This window comes from Protopterus annectens, chromosome 11.part0, assembly GCF_019279795.1.
Source record: "Protopterus annectens isolate FY-2018-M chromosome 11.part0, PAN1.0, whole genome shotgun sequence".
In the NCBI taxonomy this organism is placed as follows: Eukaryota; Metazoa; Chordata; order Ceratodontiformes; family Protopteridae; genus Protopterus; species Protopterus annectens.
The window spans coordinates 443,394,699-443,419,203 of record NC_056745.1 but is presented as its reverse complement, the minus strand read 5'-3'; the positions used below and the strand labels follow the sequence as shown (position 1 = coordinate 443,419,203).

General features: G+C 40.8%; 1 protein-coding gene across 4 annotated transcripts in view; it reads left to right on the top strand.

The window, feature by feature from the left end:
• Positions 1 to 24,505, top strand: part of FRMD4A (FERM domain containing 4A) — a 1,911,200-nt gene that overhangs the window by 1,519,973 nt on the left and 366,722 nt on the right. For all 4 annotated transcript variants that reach the window (XM_044087941.1, XM_044087942.1, XM_044087944.1 and 1 more), the window contains exon 13: positions 3,405 to 3,543. In XM_044087941.1, the coding sequence (XP_043943876.1) occupies positions 3,405 to 3,543 (139 nt within the window). The remainder of the gene's footprint in view (positions 1 to 3,404; positions 3,544 to 24,505) is intronic.

The following is a 24,505-nucleotide window of genomic DNA, read 5'->3' as shown; positions in this document are numbered from 1 at the left end:
ATAGCTTAGGCTACTGCAGCAGTGATCAATATGAAGAACAGGTCTATATTATCTGATCGAAACACGAAAACCGCAAACACCATTTGGGCGACACCAAATGGTTGAAAACGGAAAATGCTGCATGCATAAATAGAAATCGCCGTAGGGAAATTCTTCCCTTCACTTCAATGTAGTGCGATCTCGGAGTTGGAATATTTAAGTGGGGGGGGTGCAGGGGGGCTTGCCCCCTTGCATAAAACAGTTAGTTAGACATTTGGTTTTGTAGTTTTGTTTTTTCCGGAGTCAATATTTCCCATTTTCGCCCATTTGGTGTCGTTTAACATGTGTTCGCTGTTTTTGTCTTTCATTCTCATAATATAGACCCTGAAGAAAATAGTGCAGTTGTGCAAGTAGTTACCAAAACAGCAGATAATTCTGTGATCACTACTGCAGTAGCTGCACACTTCCTTATCTCCATTTTTGTTTGTTTTTTTTTTTTGGGTGGGTTGTTTATACCAGGATGTGGACTCTTATTTTTTGTTGTTCCTAGTTTTGTCCTTTCAGGGTTCAGTCTCTCTTTCTCTTTTGGCACGAAAGCTGTGAAGGTGTTGTTAGCCAAACCTGTCTTTTTAGAAAATGAGCTCAGGCTAACTGTTTGGGCACAGTGAAGGTGCCTGAAGCCTTCCATTGTATCTTATACAGTTTATAACCCATATAGCTTAGGCTACTGCAACAGTGGTCATTTGTACATCTACAGCAATATGTCTGTTGTATATCAGGAAAAAGTTGTAATCTTTTTAGGTGTTTCGCAACCGCTGTTCGTGCATGCGTGCTGCATTCATGGTTGTAGGTGCCTACTGATAGAAAGAGTGTATTTTTTTGTTTATCGATTTGAAAAGATGAGGTATTCAGTATTACTTGAGGTACTGGTGTTTGTAAAATTCTACAGCCTAAAAGGACAGGAGGGTAATGGTCGATTTCTTCTACACTCTGCAATCTGTTAGCATAAGCAGCTTTGTGTTGCAAAGCAATTTAATTTTTTTTAACTAGAGCTGCAGTTTATCAAGTTAAATTTGATGGTGTGACATTTAAGAAATCATTCCAATTTAGTCTAGAGTGGTAATAGAATACTTGTGGAGATCTTAAGTATGCACTGTTTAAGATGGTTAAGTAGTGAAATATGTGGTGCATGCATGTAATTGTTTCACATATGTGTGAAGAAAGTTTAGTCATTTTATGTGACATTTTATCATGTCTGCACTGATTTTAATCTGGTTGTTTTAATATACAATTTATATATTTTTCTTCGCAGTCTCTCTCTCTCTCTTTCTGCAGCATACCTTGTGACTGTGGCAAGCAGCATTTGGCAGGGATGCAGTCAAAGTAATATTTCTGCTGTACTAGTAACCCACAAAAAAGGTGTACAAAAGTGTATGACTCAACCAAAAACTAAAAAAACACAGACTCGACATAGTCAACTACCGCAGGCAATAAAACATTTTATTGTAACAAGAAGTTAAGCGCTTTCGTCCATCCACTAGGACTTCAGTGTTCTGAAGAAGTCCTAGTGGATGGACGAAAGCACTTAATTACTTGTTACCGTAAAGTGTGTTATCGCCTGCTGCGGCTGACTGTCGACTTTGTGCTTTTTTATTTTTTTTTTTAATTTCTGCCTCATTGCTTAACATGCAGAGGAGGTTTATTCCTGAGGTTTGAGAGGTGGTAAGTTACAAACCTGTCCCTTCACTCTGTTTTTTTTTTTTTTTCAGTTGTGGAAGTTTCAGATTACTGGTTGTAGTATTGGCGGAGATATTGGACTTGCAGAGTTACAGGCAGTCCCCGACAGTATGGTCTATATTGAGACAGTACGCAAGACAAAGATCTCTCCTCAAAGGTCTGTAAGAGCCTGCCTGATAAAAAGCTAGAGCTTCCAGACTCTTATTAGCTCAGGGATGTTAGGCCTGTGATCTTGTTGGTTAAGAACGTTTGGGGTTTTCCTAACTGTTAATATGTTTTTGTACTCTCTAATTGCCCTAATCAGTGCAGAGTATAAGGGAGTGATTACCTCTTTAAGCCTTAATGAGATCTCTGTGGCAATTAACTAGGCTAAACAGAAGGATTTCCTGACAGCTGTTGTCACAGGGATGTCAAGAGACAGGTATCTCTCTCCCTGGATACATTTTTATTTTATAGTAGTGTCTTGTCTGTATAGTGTGGTGAGTGGGAGGGGGTTGTCTAACAAAAGTGATGATGCTACATCTTTCAGCATTTCATTTGAGCTCATTTTTAGTACACTAAGAGTTTACTAGGGAGGGTTCATTTTTGAAGGGGGGGTGGCAGGGTTCATTCTTGGAGGGGGGTGGCAGTCTGCAGACTTTGTTAGATATATTGGCTTGTTGCTTGGAGATCTAAGAAACAAATACCAAAAAGAAGGGGGTCCCAGTACCAATCCTTGAGGGACACTGCTGGTTACTTTATTACTTTTTGTTTTTTTGTTGAAGCACCTGCAGTTTGCACTGTGCGAGTTCTGTCTTTCATCCACATATAGTGCACAGTTTGCATTTATACAATTGCGTATTCTGCTCATGAATATCCTAGCCCATTTCCAGTAATAGTAAAGCATTTTTAATCTCTGCATTAGGTAGGTTGCTTAGGACTCTTGAATGCTAGTTACACTGAGTTACTAATAGTGGAAATGCATTTACTTGTATAGTAGACAACTTGTTTGTATGTATATTTTATTTATGTACTAGTACCTGCGTTTACAATATTAACTGATGTTCAGCCTACTGTGTCTTATGTATTGTACCACATGACTGGTAACCACCTGCTGGAAAGCATTCTCTTACTGAAGTTGTTGGACCTTTTTATTGTACATACCTCACCATGTTTAGAGCTTGTTACTGTCTTTCCATTTTGAATTACATCTGTACTAAAATTGGATGTTTTCCCATGGTTCCATGCCATTTGGCCTGGGTCGTGAGTGAAATGGGTCCATGAACTAATTCATATACCTAGTTAAGTAAACAAGTACAGTGTTCTCATTTAGTACTTAACACACTTATTGTTTCACAACATCTGTGAAACGTTATACTTGCACTGCCTGAGATCAATGCCAAAATGAACTTTTTGTACTCAACAAAAAAAAAAGGTCCAGTTAATGGGCACTGCCTGGAATGTAAGGAGCACTTGGCATTGACAAATGCTTGTTTTGATATGTATATGACGGTAATTTCTAGATTGTTGCCTCAGCAGTGAAAGATACTTGTTTAACAGATTCTTGTTGACATCAGAAGACCACATCTTTGCAATGAAGCCTGTATTTGCCAAAAAATATTGATATTGGAGGCCAGCAGGTATAACTTTTAAGGTTTTGGCATATGATCTTGCAATAGTATCGTTTTATTCACTTTGCTTCATCCTAGGGCATCTGTAAGCAGGAGGACATTTGGACACAGTGGAATTGCAGTGCATACATGGTATGCCTCTCCAGCACTAATTAAGTCCATTTGGGCTATGGCCATCAGCCAGCACCAGTTCTACCTGGATAGAAAGCAAAGCAAGGTAAGATTAAATCAGAGCATTACTGTGGTTAACAGAATGATAATATCTAAGAAAAAGTTTCTTCCCACATTAGACTTGAAGTTTATGTTGTGAAAAAAATGTCTTTATCTCCTTTTTAAATTTGATGGCTTTTCATGACTAAAATATCTTCCTAGGACTGTAATTTTTACTAGTAGCAGTTAAAACTGGCAGAGTTAAGGGTTACTGGCTGTCATATGTAAACCTTCTTGTACGTTTTTTTTTCCCATGAAAAAGGTATCAGTGAAGACTAAGCCCAGTTTCACATCTAAACCTCTACCAGCAGTAGCCCTTAGCTAGTTAATTCAACAACCTTGGCTATCTTTCCTGCTGGTGAACAGGATTTTCAAGTTTGCTGCTTCTCTTCTTTGCTGAGGCCACAACTGTTCTAAGCAGCTCCACTTTGGAATGCAGTCCTGCCACCTCTTCTCTTACTACTCCCATGTAAAGAGTGAGAGAATCCATTTATGTAAGATGTGGTCTTTTAATTTCCATACTTGCTGGCCCAAAGGAAAAAAAAATACCAACACTGTGTTTGACCATTAATTTTGTTTTACCCACTACATTTGAGTGTAAATAATACAGAGTGCAGCAACTTTCCTTTATGGGTACAACATGAACTTCAGTTGCCATAACCACCTCCCCCCCCAACTAATATAGTGGGTTGAACTCTTTTTTTTTTAGGGATGGGTTTTTATGTGATTTTTAACCCTGATGTTTGCAGGACTCTACATAATGGCATGTCTGGATGTTTGTTAAGAGTCTGCCTTTACAAAAGTAATTGTGTTTCTTTGTATCTTTGGCTCTTCATATTTTGAAGTATGTCTTTTCTTATAACTTAGTATTTTCTTTTATTTTGTTTGAGACTACTTATCCATTGTTGAACCTAGTAAAAGCAAAAAGAGGAATAAAAAAATCCGTCTCTGGAGACTCACAGTTGTTTGAATGTGTGAAGTCCATAGCTACAATTAAGTTGTCAACATTATATTAGAACGTTTATTTTTTAGGACACAGTCCACAGTACCCAATCAGTTCTTGAATCCAAAAAGTAAATTGTAATCCACATAGTAGAAACGTAAGGATCCAAGGACAGCAGATACTTCAAGTAAGACTTTCCTTTAATATAGGACAACTAAGAACAAAGACATAAGCACTTTCGTAGCGGTGCTACTTCATCAGATGTATAACATAAATGTTAGAGTTAAAATGGTAGATACAGCTGCAAGTAGATACAGCCCCAGGTCTAAATTTGTCTTCTTCAGGTCATCCAAGAGTCTAGCAAGAAGCTCTGACCTTGTCGAATCCAGAATGATCTGTGGGCTGCAGTGTCTACAGCAGATCCAGGGTGAGGCTGAGATAAACTCTGATACTCTCAGAGCTGTCGCTTCCTCTTGGAGCTTTGGCACTGGACAGATGTTCTTCATTCCACATTGCTGCAGTCCTAACTATTGGGTAGTCCGCTGTCCAGTCGGCCCGAATACCAAAGTATATGGATGACGTCGGTCAGGGCGCATTAGACTGACGTCAGTACGTCAGGGTACTAATGCGCATGACCGACGTCATATCCTCAGTCTTTTTTGCCGCATGGTCCGATGCAGAAGCAATTTTGCGAGTGCAGGTTGGCGTTCTGAAAGTTTCTGAAGTCAGAGTTTCAGACCGAATCAAAGTTGGCTAAGTACCCGTTGGGGAATACTTTGTTTTTCTTGCCTCAGTATTTAACCGGATGACAGAAAAAGTGAATAACTGTATTTCTTGTGGGAAACAGATACCTCATAGGGATTACCATACTTTGTGTATACCTTGTTTAGGGCCTGAGCACGGCGTTGTTGGATGCCGCTCTTGTGCTAGATTTAACAAACGCACTATTAAGAGAAGGTTAGACTGTGCCAGGTTAGTTTTGGGAAGCGTTGTAATTATAAAATGCCGTCGGAGGCTCCGGCCGCTTGCCAAAAAGCGCAAGGACAAAGCAGCAAAGCCTAGAGTGAAAGAACCGACAGTCCCAGGCGTCGGATCTTTAGAAGGCTCAGTGGAGCCGGAGGTTTTGCCAGGTGTTTCTTTGGAGTCTCAGGGAGAGACTTTACTGTTACAGGATGTATCCTCGCAGGAAGTAGGCCAGGCTGAGGGGGCTTCTCAGGTGGCTGTTCTTCCCTCTCTTCCTAAGGTGGTTAGAGCCTCCCCTTCTGTTTCCAAGGCTTCTTTGAGAGGCAGGCCAAGTTTAACTTCAGTGGGAGTTTCTCCTAGTGCTTCAGGGTCTTTGCCTAAGAAACATATGCTTAAAATGGCAGAGGATTTGATTACTATGATTAGAGGTTCTATGCCCCTCCTGATAAGAGGCCTAGGGTGGAACCTGAGTTTGAGAGTTTTGAGCAATGTTCGAGGCTTCTGAGTCTTGACTGAAGACTTGCGGGAGTATCCTCCTTATTCTGATTCTGATGTGGATGATTCTACTCCTTCAGCTTCTCCTCCTGAGGATTTTTCATTTTCAGAGACTCTGCATTCCATGAGGGAGCATTTTAAATGGGAAGGTCAAGATTTCTCTGATTCCAGGAAGAGGCTTAGGGAATTCTTGTTTTACCCCAGCATAGGCCTTTAGCTATACCTCCTGTTCTGAATGTGGTGGAAGATGTTTTGCAGAGGCTTCCCTCAATCCTGATTCTTTGCCTCCTGCCCCAGTTAAACCGGATAGGTACTATAGGGTGCCTGAAGCTCATAAGTATCTTTTAAGAGTCCTAGGGCAGACCCGAAACTGTCTCTCAGGGGCCTAAAGGTGTGAAGGCCTCTGTTGTTAAAAATCCTGTTCCTCCTGATAAAGAGGCAAGGGCTTTGGATAGATGGGGAAAGAAAGTGTATACTTCTTCCACTATAGCCATGAGGCGTTGAATTGTCAGTTTCACATGTTAAAATATCAGAATTATCTCCTTTCACAATTGAAATCTAAGGTGGATGCTCTGGCAGAAGGTATTGAGTGTAAAGAGTTGCAGGATTTAGTTCATGTGTCTGAACAGGTGGGTAAACATTCCTTGCAATGTGGTTTTGATGCTGTGCAGGCCTCCTCGAGGGTGGCTGCCACTGGTTCTGTTCTTCGTAGGCATGCCTGGTTGAGAGATCAGAATTTAGCTGAGCATGTTAAAACAAGGATTTTGGATGCTCCTTTGCAGTCTGATGTGTTGTTTGGTTCGCCTGTGGAAGCAGTCTTAAAGAAAATGGAGGACAAGGCTAAGTCTATGCAAACTGTTAAGGATTTTTGCAGGTGCAGCCTCCGAGTTTAGTAGAAATTGGCCTACTAAGGGATGGACTTATCCTGCTTATGATTCCCAGTCTAGGGGTAGGTCTAGACGTGGTAGGGGCAGAGCTCAAGGTTCTTTTAGGCCTAGGACAGGGAGTTCCCCTGCTCAGACTTCTGGTGAGGGCAGGGGTCAGTCCTTTCGTAAGCAGACCCAATGACCTGCCTTTTCAGCTGCCAGTACATTCTCGCCTGGCAGCACCTTTGGGAGGAAGGCTGTCTCTTTTCAAAGAAAATTGGGATTTAATTACCCAAGACAGACTGGTTCTGGATATCATTCACCACGGTTACAGGTTTTATTTCCATACCATGCCTCCTTTCAAAGGCATGCCAGACATTCCTCCTCTACAAAGACAAGAGGCTCACAAGCAAATTTCTCTGTTGCTCCACATAGGGGCCATTCAGCCAGTTCCTGTGCCAGAAAGGGGCCTAGGATTTTATTCTCGCCTGTTCCTAGTACCGAAGAAGGGGAACACGTGGAGGCCAATTTTGGATTTATCTATCCTCAACACTTATCTGGACATTCCCAAGTTCAAAATGTTGGCGTTACAACAGCTTTTACCTCTGCTGGGCAAGGATCACTGGATGGTAACTTTAGATCTCAAGGAAGCTTACCTTCATGTGCCTATAAGACTAAGTTGCAGGAAGTATCTGCGTTTTCGAGCTGGAAATTCTCATTATCAGTTCTCTGCATTGCCCTTTGGCTTATCCACTGTGCCCAGAGTATTCACAAAGGTTCTGGCTCCAGTGATAGCTTACTTCAGGCTAAAAGGAATTCAAATCGATCCTTACTTGGTCGACTACCTGATTCTAGCTCAAGAAGAGGAAGACCTTCTACAGCCTTTGGATTATGGCATAGCCGTGCTAAGATGCCTAGTGTATTCTGTGAGCGAAATAAAGTCCAGTCTAGTACCCTCTCAAGACATGTGCTTTCTGGGTGTGAGACTGAATACAGCAGCCCAGATGGCCTTTTAACCCCGGACAAACAAAAGAATCTTTCCAGTTACTTCCATCAACTATCTCTTCAGTCCGGGCTGACTGCAAGGACAGTCCTTCAAGCCTTAGGGTTCATGGCATCTTGTATTCTGGTGCTTCCCAATGCCAAACTGCATATGAGGAAGCTGCAATGGTATCTCAAAATGTATGGACACAGCACTGCCAGGATTTGGACACTGTCATTCAAATAATACCTTGCATTCAAAAGGAATTTTTGTGGTGGGCTCAGGAATGTCACCTAAACAAGGGACTCTCTGTGACCCGGCCAGAGGCGAGTCAGATTCTAACGACAGATGCCTCAGACATTGCTTGGGGAGCTCATCTAAATGGAAAGTGGATACAAGACAAGTGGCCTGCCAGACTACAGCATCTACATATCAACATGAAAGAGATGTTAGCAGTCCAGTTTGCATTAATGGCTTTCAAGGAGTTACTTCTTCCAGGGCAGGTGTTGATTCTAACAGACAACACAACTGTCATGTGGTACATCAACAAACAAGGGGAACACATTCTTACCCATTGTGCAGGCAAGCAATGATTTTATGGGAGACTGCGCTCAGCTTGCAACTAACTCTTCAGGCAAGGTTTCTGCCGGGAGCACAGAACTCCTTAGCAGATGTGTTAAGCAGGCAAATCATGGATCCCCACAGTGGAAACTGGATCTTCATGTATTTCAAAAATTGACAGTGTCATGGGGAACTCCAGACATAGATCTGTTCGCTTCTCCACTAAACCACCAGCTGCCAAAGTTTTGCACAAAGAGGTTTCATCACACAGCTTGGAAAGTGGATGCTCTTTCTTTCAGTTGGAAAAATCTTCATGTGTATGCTTTTCCACCTCTGCCTCTTCTCCCAAAGGTGCTTCTAAAGGTCGGACAAGACAAGCCAAGGATGATTTTAATAGCTCCAGATTGGCCTCGGCAGCACTGGTACCCATTACTGAGGAGTCTGGTAAGGAAGCCTCCATGGCCTTTACCCTTGATTCCACACCTGTTGTCTCAGAGGGACGGTCACCTGCTCAATGTCAAGCTTCAATCTCTTCATCTAACAGCCTGGCATATTCTGTTTTGAAAGACAGCAGGTCTCAACTTCCTCAACAAGTTTTAAATGTGATTATGGAAGCCAGAAGACCTAGTACAAGGAAAGTGTACGCAGAAAAATGGAAGAGATTTTTATTTTGGAGTGCAGCAAACAATTTGGAGATTTCTGAGCCTAATTTGAGTGTGGCTCTTCAATATCTTACTGAGTTATTGGACAAAGGTTTGTCTTTCTCTTCCATTAAGATTCATGCTGCAGCAATTTCAGCTCACTATGATTGTGACCCACCATTGTTTTCGCATCCTTTGTTCAAGCAATTTCTTAGAGGGGCAAAGAATATAAGACCCCACGTAGAGCTCCTACTCCTGCTTGGGATCTCAATTTTGTGTTGGAGAAACTTACTCTACAACCTTTTGAGCCTCTGGCTACTGCTGAATTGAAATATTTGTCATGGAAGACTGCTTTTTGTTGGCCATTACTTCTGCAAGAAGGGTTTCTGAGTTGCAGGCCCTTATGGCGGTAGAGCCTTTTGATTTTTCATAAGGATAGGGTATCTTTACGTACTAATCCTTCCTTTATGCCTAAGGTGGTTTCTAGTGTGGCTTTAAACCAAACTATTCATTTGCCTACTTTTTATGCAGATCCCCAAAATAAAGGGGAAAAGATTTTGCACACTTTAGATGTACACAGGCAATTGCGTTATTATTTGAGCAGGACTAAGGATTTTAGGCAGTCTCAGCAGTTGTTTGTTTCTTTTGCTTTGGGTTTGCAGGGCAAGCCTGTGTCAAAACAAACTATTTCTAGGTGGATTGGGTTTTGCATTGCATTTTCTTATTCCCATCATGGCAAGGAGATTCCAGCTGGAATTAGGCCTCATTCCACTAGGGCTACTGCCACTTCTACAGCATTTCTAAGGGGGGTGGCCACTAAGGATATTTTGGAGGCAGCTACTTGGAGTTCAGTGCATACTTTCTCTAAGCATTATCACCTTCCTCTCTACTCTAAGTCTAGGGCTGGTTTTGCCACAGCTATTTTGCAAGGCATGTTGTCAGTTCCTGCTTCCTTATGATTTGCCAGCCTCCCTTACCTCTGCTTTGGGATTCTACCCAATAGTTAGGACTGCAGCAATGTGGAATGAAGAACATAGTACAGTTTTGTACCTACCATAAATGTAGATGTTCGAGGATCCACATTGCTGCAGTCCAATTTACCCTCCCTCCTTCCCCTCTGTGTTTAAGGGTGGTTGTGTAGGTGAGGTTATATTCTGGTAATTTTGTATATATTGTACATATTTTTGGTGCAGGTATGTTTGGAATTTTTGGTTTTGGCCTTAGCTTTTCAGGGTCTTCTGACATCTGGGGCAAGAAAAGACTGAGGATATGACGTCGGTCATGCGCATTAGTACCCTGACGTACTGACGTCAGTCTAATGCGCCCTGACCGACGTCAGCCATATACTTTGGTATTCGGGCCGACTGGACAGCGGACTACCCAATAGTTAGGACTGCAGCAATGTGGATCCTCGAACATCTACATTTATGGTAGGTACAAAACTGTACTTTTAGATCCAACCTCTGCCTTGAAGATGGAGTTGGGGGGGTTGTGTTTCAACCCTCATAGGCGTCTTCAGATCCAGTGGGAGCAGGACTGAGGCTCCCCAAGGCTTCAGCTTTAGATGGAAAAAGCATCCTTAACCCTCTCGGGTCCACCCTACACTCAACTGTCTAATGTGGAAGATGGGTCTTTTTATCCTGTCACATTGGGACAACCAGTCCATTCAAGCCTGGAGGCTATCCTCATTCAGGACACTGCTGGCACTTCTGAGTCCTCTCCAGAAGTTTCCAACCAAAAGCCCACTCAGAAGCAGATGTGGAAGGGTCCTTCAGATCATCCCTTGAGGATATTTCATTCAGAAAGATACTCAAGCTTTTGAAACAGAAAGGCGGATGGTCTTCTGGCCTCCCTTCCCAAGAGGAGTCAGTGTTCCATATAGCTGTCAGAACTGGCTCGGGTATGACTTGGGTAGTCCTCCCCCAGCAGATGAGATTGAGATGGTAGATCTCATCTCCCATGGGGCTTGGAAGGATCTGGATGCCACAGAGCCCATCCTCAATTGCCCAGACAGGTGTCTCGTTGCACCAAAAGATAGGGCTCATTGGAGTAAGGGTCCTCCTGTGGATGCTGTGCAACAGCCACCAGAAAAAAGCTAGTGGAACAGAGTGCCACAATCCATCCTCCGCATAGAGAATTAAGGGATTTGGACAGATCTGGGAAGCATGTTTAAATGTCAGTGACCTTTGCCCCAGGCATTGAACTATTTGGCACATGTCACAAGATTTCAGAGTGAATTGTTCAAGCAATTCTCCAATACCCTCTCCAGGTCCATGTCTGCAGAGTGTAAGAAAACAGTTTTGTCACTACTGGCCACTCTTCAGTCTTCATCCAGTATTTCCATGAGACTGATCTCTCATGTCTCAAAGGAGCTGCTAAAGCAGTGGGCTCAGGTTTAACCATTAGAAGGCATGCATGGATGCACCTCTACAACTTCAGTCTTTGTTCATCAATACCCCTTTTGATGGATCAGCATTATTAAGCCCTGAGATGAAGGCTCTGCCGAAGGGAACAGGATGTGAAGGCTCTTTCTGCCATGGGAGTCTGACTCTACCCCTCAGAGGACTTTCTGCCATAACCAGAGAGGTGGCAGAAATTTGTGGTTCAGAAAGTTACAAAACTCCTGTGGAGAAAGGTTGTCTCGCAGCAGAGGGGGAAATTCTAATGGGAGATGGAGCCCTCACAGAAGAGGTGGCCTACAACATCAGGGCTTCAGAGCTCTTTTATCGGAGAAGCCCTTTTAACATTCCTGAAGGGTTACCGACTGCTGCACTCTGGAGACAGTCGAGGGATGCCTGTCTCTGCACCCACAAGTTTGGATAGCCATTACCAAATATTCTTGGGTGCAGAATATTAGGGTCTGTATTATGTGATCGAATGCTAAGGTGATCGAACACCTAAACATCGACCACTTAGTATCGAAAGCAAAAAACAGTGAACGGCCAATTTAATGCAGGGAAAGATTTCCCTTGGCCGTTCGCTGGATTTTGCCGTTTTCTCTACTGTGGAAGGATCTCGGAGTTGGTATATTTAGGTTGGGGGGGGGTTGGGGCCACAGCCCCCGACTTAGTTCTTAGTTTGGCTGTAAAGTGGTTTTTTTTTTGGCTGACGCTGTTTTGCAGTTTGATATTACGTGGTCGATGTTTAGGTGTTCTATATACTCCTCTCAAACTGACTGCATGGTTTCTCCACTTGAAGAGGCTAGAAGTTTCAGGCTTTATTCCCCTGTTCACCACATTCTAATATCATCCCAAAAAGTCTTTAGAAGAACATTTTATAAAAGCAAATGGAAAAGACTTTGTCTGGGCCTTTCAGAGACATTTAGATCTACCTTTCCTACGCCGATTCTGGCTATTCTTGATTTCCAAGCCTTCGTTTTCCGTGATAGAGCTAGTTATTCAGCTATCAAAGTTCAATTGGCTGTCATCTCAAATTTTAACCTGGGCATGGATCATTCATCTCTAGCTTCCTTAAAAATGTGTAAAGCTTTCCATAAGGGTGCCGTGCTGCTTCAGCCCCCAATTAAGGACCCTGTCCCTCCTTGGGGACCATACACTAATTCTATAGGCTCCTACTCAGCCTCCCTTTGAACCTGTCAGCAAGAACAGACTTGAGATTTTGTCCTGGAAAACTCTCTCTCGAATCGCCATTACCTCAGCTAGATGAGTATCCAAACTCCAAGCACTTTCTTCTCAGCTACCTTACCTGATTTTTCATAAAGACAGAGTATCCCTTTAGATTAATTCTTCCCTGCTATCTAAAGTGGTGTCAGAAGCTAACCTCATCCAGTCAGTTAACCAAACTTCTTTTCCCACATTTTCCAGCAAGGGAGAATGCAGTTTACAGATAGTAACATTTGATGCATCTCTGATGGTTGTTAATGCTAGGAGCATTAATAGTAATAAGTTTTTTTATTGTTAATGCTAGGAGCATTAATAATAACATTTTTTTTATTGGAAAATGTGCTATGTTCGCCGCAAGATTGATGATCTTGTTTGTGAAACATGGTCAAAGAACAATGACTGGAAACCAGTTCTGTCAGGGTATAAATATTTTTACTGTAACAGACATTCTAACAAAAAAATCAGGTGCAGGTGTTATGATGGGGATTAAATGTAGTTGAGACCTGTGATTATTACATGTTCAATTATAGCACCAATACTATAGACTGTGTAACTGTGACAATAAAGACAACTCTGGAACACATAATTGTTGGAGTGTATAGACCATCAAAGTCAAGTGCAGATGACCTAGAGGAATTCATACATTTCGTACATGAAACACAGGAGGGAAGAATAATAATAATCGCTGGGGACTTACATTTACCAGAAATGGACTGGAGTAATATGGATTCAGCAACTGTAGTGAGGAAATTATTCACAACGTATTTTCAGGAACAGCAGTTGCTTCAGATTGTAAAAAAAAAAAACCTACCAAGGGATGGAACATACTAGACATTGTTTGTGTTCCTAAAGAAATTAGTGTTACTTCAAGTCAAGTATTACCACTGTTGATATGCCGTGATCATGGGGTTATAAAGGTTAATTTGTTGCTAGATAATTCTGCCAAACTGAAATCTAAACCAATGCACAGAAGGCTAATTACAGATTATATGGAAGCAAAACTTGTCACTTTGTAAAACAAACTGGAGGGAGGTGCTCAGGGGAAAAACTGCAAATGGAATGTGGAAAGTTTTGAAAGCGAAATTCAGTGCAAAAAAAAAAAATGTTTAACATTAGGATCTAGGCATACAACGTTGGGAGGATATATTTCCATATGAACAAGATATGTGATTAAGGTGAGAGACAAATATAAGCAATGGAAGAGAGGTCAAACTACAACCTTGAAAACTGAATTAAACAAGCTGGACAAACAGATTAAGCATATTGTGACAAGATCAAGGAAAGTTTTGAAAAGATTTATATAAAGATATTGAGAATAATAGGAAACCTTTTTAGAGATACTTAAGATGTGGAAGTAGTAGAGACATAGAAATTGATAAACTGCATGCAGATTCTAAAATTTATTCTCAGACACTACAGATTATAGATATATTTACAAAATCTTATGCAAAATGTTTTGGCTTCACAAAAGGGGTGATAAGTTGTCCTAGTGACATCCAGGTAAACCCAGATACTGGAATCAAATTTGATTGTTTTGAAAAAGAACTGCGCAAACTGGATACAAACAAAGCACAGCGAGGAGATGAAGTTAGTAACAATGAAATGAGAATGCTGCAGCAAGAACTTACTGTACCATTGTATCTGTTATTTACTAGATCATATAAATATGGGGAGATTCCTCAAGACTGGAAACGTGCTTATTAAACCTTAAGGGAAAGGGGAGTAGGAAAAACCCAGAGTCATATAGACCCTTAAGTCTACTTTCATGTTGTGGAAAAGTAATGGAGAAGGTAATATTGGATACGTTATTGTCAGAATTGGATAGGTTATGACTTAAAACCATATATCAACATGCATATGTTGAAAATAGATCTATTACCACCTGCAACATGATGTCCTATACCAATGTAATAACAGCTATGAATGAAAAATTGTGCTGTGATGTCACATATAGATTTAATTTCAGCATTTGACAAGGGTCATAGATAAAACACTGGTCAATAAATTAGTACAACTAGGTGTTGATGTACTCTTGATTAGATGGATAGCTGCATGGCTTACAAACAGGACATGGCAAGTATCATACAACAACTGGACATGTGAAATTCATGGTTACAGTCAGGGTTTCCCACAGGGCTCTGTCCTAGGCCCTTACTTGTTAAGATTGTATCTTTCGGACCTAACCTTTGCATCTGAGGTATTTTACAGTCTATATGCAGACGACCTGAAACTGGTTAAACTGATTACATGTGTTACAGATAGGCCATGTCTGCAAAATATTAAACAACTTTGAACCCAGAGATATTTATTCCTGTAGAAGTAAAGGAGTAATTTATGCATTAAGATGTCTGTGTTCACTTCATTATATAGGGGAAACCAGCGTGAATTTCGCATCAGATTCATGGAACATATTAGGGATGTTAAAAATAGAAGAGAAGACAAAATAGTTGCCTCACATTTTAATATGTTGCATAATAGTGATAGTACTTTGTTAGAAGGTACAATTTTAGAGATTGTAGAAAATGTAGGTAATGATGGGAATATATTAAAACAAAAACTCCTATATAAGGAGAGTATTTATATTTTAAAATATAAAACTTTGATGCCTAATGGCTTGAACAATGAATTGAATTGGAAATGTTTGCTTTAAGGGGGAACATTGTTTAATTATAAAAATGAATGTATTTTGTATGGTTTTGTTATTCCTTGAAGGTGGAAACACAGAGGCGCTAGAGAAAGAATAAAGAATACATTTGCTTCACTTTGGTGTCCTACTTTGTGACTACGACCAGTGGTAACACAGTTTTCGTTGGGTCAGAGTTGTTTAATATTAAGGAGAAGGAGAGTGTTTGTATTTTGCATGTCTGCAAAATAACTTGACTAAATTGCCCAAACTAAATTGACCATTTGGGCACAGGAGAATAATATGCTGATACATACATCAAAACTAAGCATATGAGATTTGGGAGACATAAACTGAAAGGTGAATATTTACTACAGCATACAGTGATTGAAACTGTAGACTCATTTAAGGACCTGGATATATGAGTAGGTCCAGCTGCGAGTTTTTCTAATCATATCAACCAATTGGTTGCTGATAGTTGTAGAGCTATAGGCTGCATAAAAAGATTTATAAAGTCTAGGGAATCAAAAATGATGAAGTCATTGTTAGTTATATTAGACCCAAACTTGAGTATGGAAACCCTATAAGAAAACAATCATGAGTAAGCTGGAAAGAGTACAGCGGAAATGTACTAAGGGCATCCATGGATCTGAAAACTTAAGTTATTATGAAAGACTAAAATATCTGAACTTGTACAGTGTCTCTTGGAGATATTTAAGAGGAGCTCTTACTCCGGTATATAGGCATTTAGAGACAACTACCTCTGGGAATGTTTGTGGTTATCAAAAAGTACTAGAGAATCCTCGGATAATCTGTGTAAAAGATTCTGTAGGAATGAGAAGTGTACTAATTGGTTTTCTGGCAAAGTAGCTCATGCATGGAATAGACTACCAAATTACATTAAACAAGTAGTAGTTTAGATATTTTTAAGAACAGCGTGAACACTTATTATGGGAACATATGTTTGGTATATTGGCAAGCGAGAAGGGCATTGATGCCTGTGCTTGAAACATTTGTATGTATGTGTGTACATTTATTGAATGTTCATAAACAGTTCAGATTTTACATTCACAGAACTAAAAACTTAAGGAAATCAGAGCAGCTCTTTGTATCCTTTTCCAAAGCCAAATTAGGCACAGCAGTTACAAAACTGACTCTAGCTAGATGGTTCATTGATTGCATTACCTTTATTTACTGGAGCAAAGGCCTTTCTTTACCCAGACATCCTAAAGCATACTCCAGCAGGTCCATGGCCACATCATCCTGTTTTTGGTTTAAAGCATGTATAGATGACATCTGTTCAGCTGCTACATGGTCCAGTGTTCATACCTTTATAGCTCATTATAAATTGGACATATAAAGAAGTAGGGCAGCATTTAACTGCACTGAGCTCCAGAATATTCTTTCTTGAAGACTTCCCAAGTCACTCTAGCTGGAGAGACTGTCCCATCAGTTGAGGAATAGATGAAAAAGACAAAGTCAGATGTTAGAGTTACGAATGCACTATAACTACGTCTGTGTTGTCAATTTTGTTCTTCATCAACTTCCCACCCACCATTCCCACTTCCCCTTTTGTCTGGATCCTGGTATAACCTAAGGGATATTCCTGATTAGTTTCTGCTGTGTGGGTTCCAGAATACTCCTCCTCTGATTCTTCCCCTGTTTCCTACCTTTTCACCTTCAGTGTTCTTTAACTCAGAGATCACTATGGGCTTTTTCCATTTTACATTGTGATTAACTACATAGAGGGCAAACTTGATCTGAGGTATTCTGAGGAGTAGTTGGGGGATTACAGATAAGGGAAGAAGTTCAAGCTACGAAGCCTAAAGTCTATCAAGTGGCTGAGGACAGATCCGAGACTCTTCAGTTGAAGAAGGATGAAAACGGATAGTATAGATGCAGAGCGAGTGCCTAACTATAATTTAATCATACTGATTTATTTTATGGTAAGTTTACTTACAAAACTGTACTATGTTCATCACATTGATTATTTCTGCAGTAGTCATAGCTGTATGGGTAGATTACCTGGTTTAGTACATTTGGGAGGTGGACGGGTCAAGGAGTTCCTGGACACTGGTCATTGTAAAGCCTGATCTAGACATAAAGAAGGAGTCAAGCGTGCAGTGCTTTTCAAAGTATGTATAGAGGACCAAGATGATTTCTAGAATTTTTCTTGGAGACCTCTAATGCAAAACGCCTTCAAAAACACTGACATGAGAATGTATTGAAAGACGAGGATCTATGAGCAGACATGCTGAAATGGTCAATGAATAAACCTTGGGGAATAAGAAAACCCAAAGATTAGTAACGCAAACAAACCTGTAAAACCAGAGAAACAGTAGCCTGGATTTGGTGCTGATAATGTTGTTGTCACCAACTAGAAAACCTTTTGTATTTGTCAATATGTGATTATGTAGTAGTAGGCTTTCTTACCTCCATTGGTACCTGTTGCATGGCCTTAGTAAACAAACAGTTACCTAAAGGGATTTAAGATCCTATCATCCAGGCAATCAGTTGAAGTTGACTGGAGTAGTGCTGTATAAAACACCCCTGTTCTTGTGTGAGTAGATCCATTCTGTGACGAAGCTTGTGGTAACTACCCCCAGCCATTTTTAAAAGAAAGGAGAACCACTGTTGCTTGGACCAGAATGGAGTCAACACAGTGATCTTGGGGGATTCCTTTTAAATATTCAGACGTACCTTAGATATTAGTAGAAATAGAAAGGATGGAAAAGCATACAGAAACATTCCTGTCCAGGGAAACGAAAAGGCATCTGTCTTCCAGTTCTTCTTGCAAGACTCCCGGACTAGAATGTTGCCAGCTGATTGTTCATAGAAGAGGCAAAAAGGTCTATTTGAGAAACTTCCCATAGATGGATCGAATCTGGTAAGGCCCCGATCTGGTTTGCACATGTGAAGATCTGAACTTTTTCTGCTAAGCTTGTCTGCCGCACAGTTTTTCTCTGATGGAATGTAGGATGCTTGTTGAGTGAGATTGTGCTGCAAAACTATATCCCACCCTAACATGGCTAGTCTTCAAAGGGAGTAAGATCTGGTTCCCATTGCTTGTTGATGTACAGTATGACTGGTATTGTCTGTAACAACTTGAAGAGGTCCAGGAGACCAGTGGTGATTCAAAGAATTGCACTTTTATCCCTCCTGAAACTGTTCCCCAAGCAGGGGGAGGACCTAGATTTAGGGAAATTTACCATCTCCATCAGGTGATTTCTGTACGGACAAAACCTACTGGCGGGATTTGAAAATATAATGGTTGTTGGTGCTGAGACCAGAGAGACTTCAGATACCGTTTCTCCTTTCCAATATGGAGTCTTGCCAGGGTTATCATGAGAATCATGGATGCCATGAGATCCAAAATTCAGAGGTATTCCCTCACAGTGACCGAAATCTGAGAGGGAAAACCCTAGAAATAGATCTAGGTATACATCTGTTTTTATTGCTGTGGAAGAAAAACTCTTTGAACTGTGGTATGTAGCAGACAACTCAGGAATACAACCTTGCATAATGAAGTCAAAAAAATACTTTTAAATGTTCTTGGAATCCCAGCTTGCACAAGTGATCTCTCACCCAAAAAAGAGATTTCCTGAAATTTTGAGTAAAGACTCTACAAAGAAAAGCAAGTCCTCTAAATATGTAATGATGTCAGTACCCTGTAGCCTGCAATGAGCTATATCTGCAGCTAGACACTTGTGAACACTCAGTGCAATATATAGGCCAATGGGTAAAGGCAGAGGACTGCTTATGTGATCCAGACACCTCATACCTTGTGTGACGCCTGGATAAGGATGCGATGATGAGCATCTTTTAATATCTTGTTACAAGGAAACTTAAAATGAGGAAGAAAGGGTTGTGAAGTGACAGCATTTTGAACTTGACTACTATCACAAATTGGTTTGGGAAAGAAAGATCTAGAGCTGGTCTCTAAGCAGTTACTTTCTTTTTATTTATTATTTATTTATTTTACATATTTTTACCGGGAAAGTCCGACTAGACACGGGTCCATTTTCAGTGGAGGCCTGGAGAGAAAAGCTCCAAATAACAATAACAATACAGTATAAAAGAGAGAAATTTGGGCATCATATAAGAGAACACATGCTCATACATAGTAAGAATGCAAACAAGCATATGGGTAACATATCAGAAGACCTGTGAGCATACATGATAAGAGTACAAACAAGGATAAATAACCAGAGATTCAGTTATTCTTTGTAAGTCATTATTATAGTAGGGGATACAAATATGAGAAACATTTTTTTAAGATGGTTCTTCATTCTGTTTAGAACAAAACAGTGATGAGAACACATGAGCATACATAGTAAGAATGCAAACAAACATATGGGTAACATATCAGAAGATTTGTGAGCATACATGATAAGAGTACAAACAAGGATAAGTAAGCAGAGATTATCAGTTATTCATTGTAGGTACTTATTATTGTACGGGAAATTTTTTTTAAGATGGTTATTCATTCTGTTTAGAAAAAAACAGTGACTAGAACAAGTTGACTAGTGCTTTGAAGGAGTTGTCATTGCATGCACAGTTATGCAACAGGTCTCCTTGTGGTCTAGATCAACCTGGGGAGTAGCAAGAGCAGAGCCAGTTATTTAAATAATGGGTTTTGCTGAGTTTTTTTTTAATTGGAAAGTAGAGGTGGAAAAGGTTAAGTGGTAGGGGAGTGAATTCCAGATTTTGGCATTAGTACAGGCAAAGAGAGAGATTTACCAGCATCATTATTATGTTTGGTGACGTTGATGAAGTTTTTGTTACTAGATCTTAAGGCTGTAGTGGTGGTGTAGGGGTGAATTAAATGTTGTAGTGCTGGAGTTTTGTCAGGAAGGTAGAGTTTGTGCACTATAGAAAGTTGGTTTAGTAGGAGTAGTTGGGGTAACTCAAGCCAATTAAGTTGCTTGAGGGCTAGACAGTGATGGGATCTATGGGAATCATCAGTAGCAAACTTGGCAATCCTGTTGTAACAAGATTCCATTTTGTTTAGTTCGGTGTGACGAAGGTTAGTTAAGATAGGGGAGGCATAAAGGAGGATTGATAAGAGATGAGTCCATGCAATTGTGCCTTTGGTATGTTTAGTGATGAACTGTCTGTTCCTGTAAAGGAGACCAAGCTTTTTGTTAACTTTCTTGATTATTTGGGCTATGTGTATGTCGAATTTCAGATTATTGTCACTTTCTACTCCTAGGAGTCTAGTGTGTATTGGGGTGATTTGTGTATTATCTTTGGATTTTATGGTAAAATCATAGTTTAGAGGTGGAGATTCTACCAGGGCTGAAGAGAATGAGTTTGGTTTTCTTGGTTTTAAGAGTAAGTTTGATGTTGGTGAACCATACTTCAGCTAAGGTAAAGTTATTTTGAATTATGGTTTGTAGTTCATTTATGCTGGGGGCAGCACATATAATGTAGTGTCATCTGCATATTGCACTACTGAGGCAGAGGGTGAGGATGAAGCTATCTGGTTTGTAAATAATGAGACCCTTGAGGGACACCTGTGGCTACTGGTAATAGGGGGGGACAATTGGTCTTGCCATAAAACTGCCCGCTGACGGTCTGATAAGTAGTTATTGAACCATGATATGGAGGAGAGGCTTATGTTAAAGGTGGATAGTGTTTTGAGAAGCATTCTATGGTTAACCATATCAAGGGCTTTGGACAAGTCTAAGAATATGGAGGATATGAATAGTCCCTTGTTTCTGTGGTGATTGACAGTGTTGGTATATGAAAGTAATGCTAAGGTGGTGCTTTGGGAAGGTCTGAAGCCATGTTGGGATTTGGATAGTAGGTTATTTTTTAGAAGGTACTGTATTAGTTGAGAATGAACTGCTCTCTCTAGTATTTTTGATAAAGGTGGTAGAATTGCCATGGGGTGGTAGTTGGTGAGCTCGAGGGAGTTTACCTCCTTTGTGCAGTGATGTAATATGTGATATTTTCCATGAGTGAGGTACTTTACATTCTGCTGTTGACCTATTTATGAGAATGGACACAGGATAGGCTATAGCTTCTGCTGTCATCTGAAGGAAATCTGCTGGCAGATTATCAGCTGCCAATGTGGTTGGTTTGAGATTTTTGAGGAGTTTAGCAATTGTATTAGTATGGATAGGGTGGCAGGAAAAACTGGAAGAATTGTTTTGTGTACAGAGATGGGTAGGGGTAGCTGTTGATATGGGGCTGCTAGAATTATTTTGGGAGTTGACTATGGCTTGGACTGTTTCTGTAAAGAATTTGTTAAATTGGGTAGGGATGTTTTCGTGGTTGTTAGGTACTACAGGGGATGGAGTGGTGGATTTACCTGGGTGCAGTAAGCTATTTATTGTGGCCCAGAATTTTTGAGGGTTGTGAGCATGTTTCTCTTGCATGATTTTCTAGAAATTACTTTTATCAAGTCTGATTTGTTTTTTGGCATTGTTGCGGAGTTTTAGATAGTTTTGTCTCGAGGTAGTGGTTTTGAGTTTGTGAAGTTGTGTCCAGACTTTGTCCCTTTCTTTCATTATAGTTTTAGTATCTTTTGTAAGGCATGGAGCATAGTTAGCCTTGATTCTAATGGTTCTGGAGGGTGTGTGATGGATTAAGATTTTTAGGAAGGTTGAGTTAAAGTACTGCACGGCTTCATCTGGTGATAGTTGTTTTAGGGGTGTCCAATTACAGCATTTCAGTGCATAGATTAGGTCATTAGCTCTGAAGGTCCTATTGTTACACACTACTCAGAGGATGGGTTGGTTAGAGTGGTGGGATCGGTTACTAATTAAGTAAGTCGCTTGGTGGTCACTCAGACTGTCAAGAAGACAGCCTGATTGCTGTGCAAGAGTGGGGTCAGAGAACAGATTCCAATCCAAGATGGACTGACGTTTGGAAGTTTTGTCACTTCTGGTGGGGTCAGATATAACTTGGGTGAATCCATGGAGGTTAATGTAGGTTGAGGGATTTTGGCTGGAGCAGTCAGTCCAGTCAATATTAAAGTCACCTAGTATGGTTTCTTGTGGAAGGGAGGTTGACATCCAGTTTAGAAGGCTTTCTAGTATAGTAGTGTTATTGCCTGGTGGGATATAGCCACCTGCAATTATTTGTTTGTCACAGTTTAGTCTTAGTTTGGCGAGAATTAGTTCAACATCTTTGACTTCTTGGGAATTGCACTCCAATTGTTCAGTGGTGAGGTGATTTTGGAATAGTATTGCTACGCTTCCTCCCTTTTTCCCTGTTCTGTCTTTACCAGGGGCAGTCATTTCACTATTGTTGTGTTCTGGTTTAAACCAAGTTTCTGTAAACACAATGATATCTGGTTTGTATAGAGCTAACAGGGCATGAAGGTCCTGCATTTTAAGTATGCTTCTGGCATTTATGTTTAAGAGGAGGAGAGATGAGATGGGTCTTGGTTACAGAGGATTTGGCTGTCTTAAGTTTGTGTTGGTAGCTGTATTTTGTCCTGGATTAGGGTGAATGTCTCCACAGCAAGTGAGTTTTTGGAGTAGGTATAGATGGAACTTGGTTAGTTTGTGAAATACCTTAGCTTGTTTTTGGGAAGAATAAGGTTTAGTTTTTTTGTGTTGGTTTATGATATAGATAGGAAAAAGGTTGATAAGAGTTGAGGTCCCAAGGTGATATAGGGAAATGTATTAGTTTTATGGGACTGGTCATGAATTCTCTCTGCCATGGTGGTGGGGCAGTGATGTAAAGTTGTGTGTGGTAGGATGAAAGGATGGACAGCAGGAGGAGAGTAAAGATGGTCAATGGGTAGAGTAGTGCTTTTGGTAGTTGGGTGTAATGTGTGTAGGCCATGTTATAGAGTTGTGGAAGGACTTGGATGTGTATAGGAGTTCTGTTAGTAGCTGTAGAGGTTAGGTGTTGAAGGGTGTGGTGAAGTGTGTTGCTATGGGGGATAGTAGGTGAGGTTTAATTGGATAATTAGGAGGGAGATTTGTTTGGGAGTGTGGCTGATGAGTATAAGTTCAATTGATTTGGGGGTGGATGGGAATGGGGGTAGGAGAGGGAAGTGAGCCAGAGCATTAACGAGGGTGAGCGGAGCGGGGATAGCCCTGCAGGAAGAGGCAAGAGGGCCAAGAAAAAACAATCAGCCAGGCACAGGATTTCAGGTAAGCTGTGTGGAACAGGGCTCCAATACAACCTTTGGAGGGAAAAGAGAGGGAGTGAGGGGGTTAAAGTACACAAGCTGTGTAGCTTAAGGTACTTTTAGTACAAGAAAAGAGTGAAGCAAGTTGTACTAGTAGTTAGTTTTTACAGGATCAAAGTTTTATTCTATGTAGGGGGTTATGCAGTACGTGTAAGCTTTGGATATACTTCTACTGTCGTCTAGTGGTGGCTAAAGGTAATAATACTCTATGTAGTTTGAACGGAAAGCTATGAAACTGGGAGACCGAGTAGGGATGACCAGAGCAAACTGTAGTTGAGATGGAAGGGCAGAATGGGTTGGATGGAGGTCCTTCAAAACTGTGGGCAGGTTAGAGGCTTCTTGCTTAAGGTCCAGCTGTAAATCTGCTATTAATACTTAGCACATCCTTTCCCAGCACAGGAAGGGGGAAATGGCTGTTGTCACTCCCAACACAGGAAGGAGGAAATGGCTGTTGTCACTCCCAGAGACAACATGTGTTGAAGGAGAGGAGGAAAAAGAGGAGCCTGATATGGTGGATGAGGAATTACCCACTAGAAAGGAGGAATTTCCTCCCACTGCCATCTGTAACTTCTATGATGGAGCTTTAGAACCCACTTAACTGAAAACTCTTGTCTTGCCAAACAGAGAAGTAGAGAGTCAAACTTTCTACAAGGGCAAAGGGACTGCCAGGGTGGGAGTTGGGGACAAGGTCCCTTCAGTAGTCATTCTGACTTGGACTGTCCTTGGTTTTGTAGAGTACCTGTATTTTTGGAACTCCCTTGCCATTTCTTCTTAAACATCTGTTTACCAGCATTTTGCTGAGATTCCCTTTATTGTCCGTCAAATGTACAGTCCATCAAATGGCATAACTCTCTATCCCCCCACTCCAAAACTCCTTAGGTGTGCCACAAGGATCACTCCTAGGACCCCTTCTTTTTAATATCTTCACAAACCAACTCCACTCATCTACCTCTAAAGGTGACATAGTTCAATACGCTGATAACACAACTCTCATATGCTCTGCACCCAACATCCAACTTCTCCAACAAGAAGCCTTCTTTGAAATAGAGAACTGGCTTAACATCTCACAACTCGTACTAAATAGCATGCTGTTTCACTCTACTAAAATGAGCATCCTTAC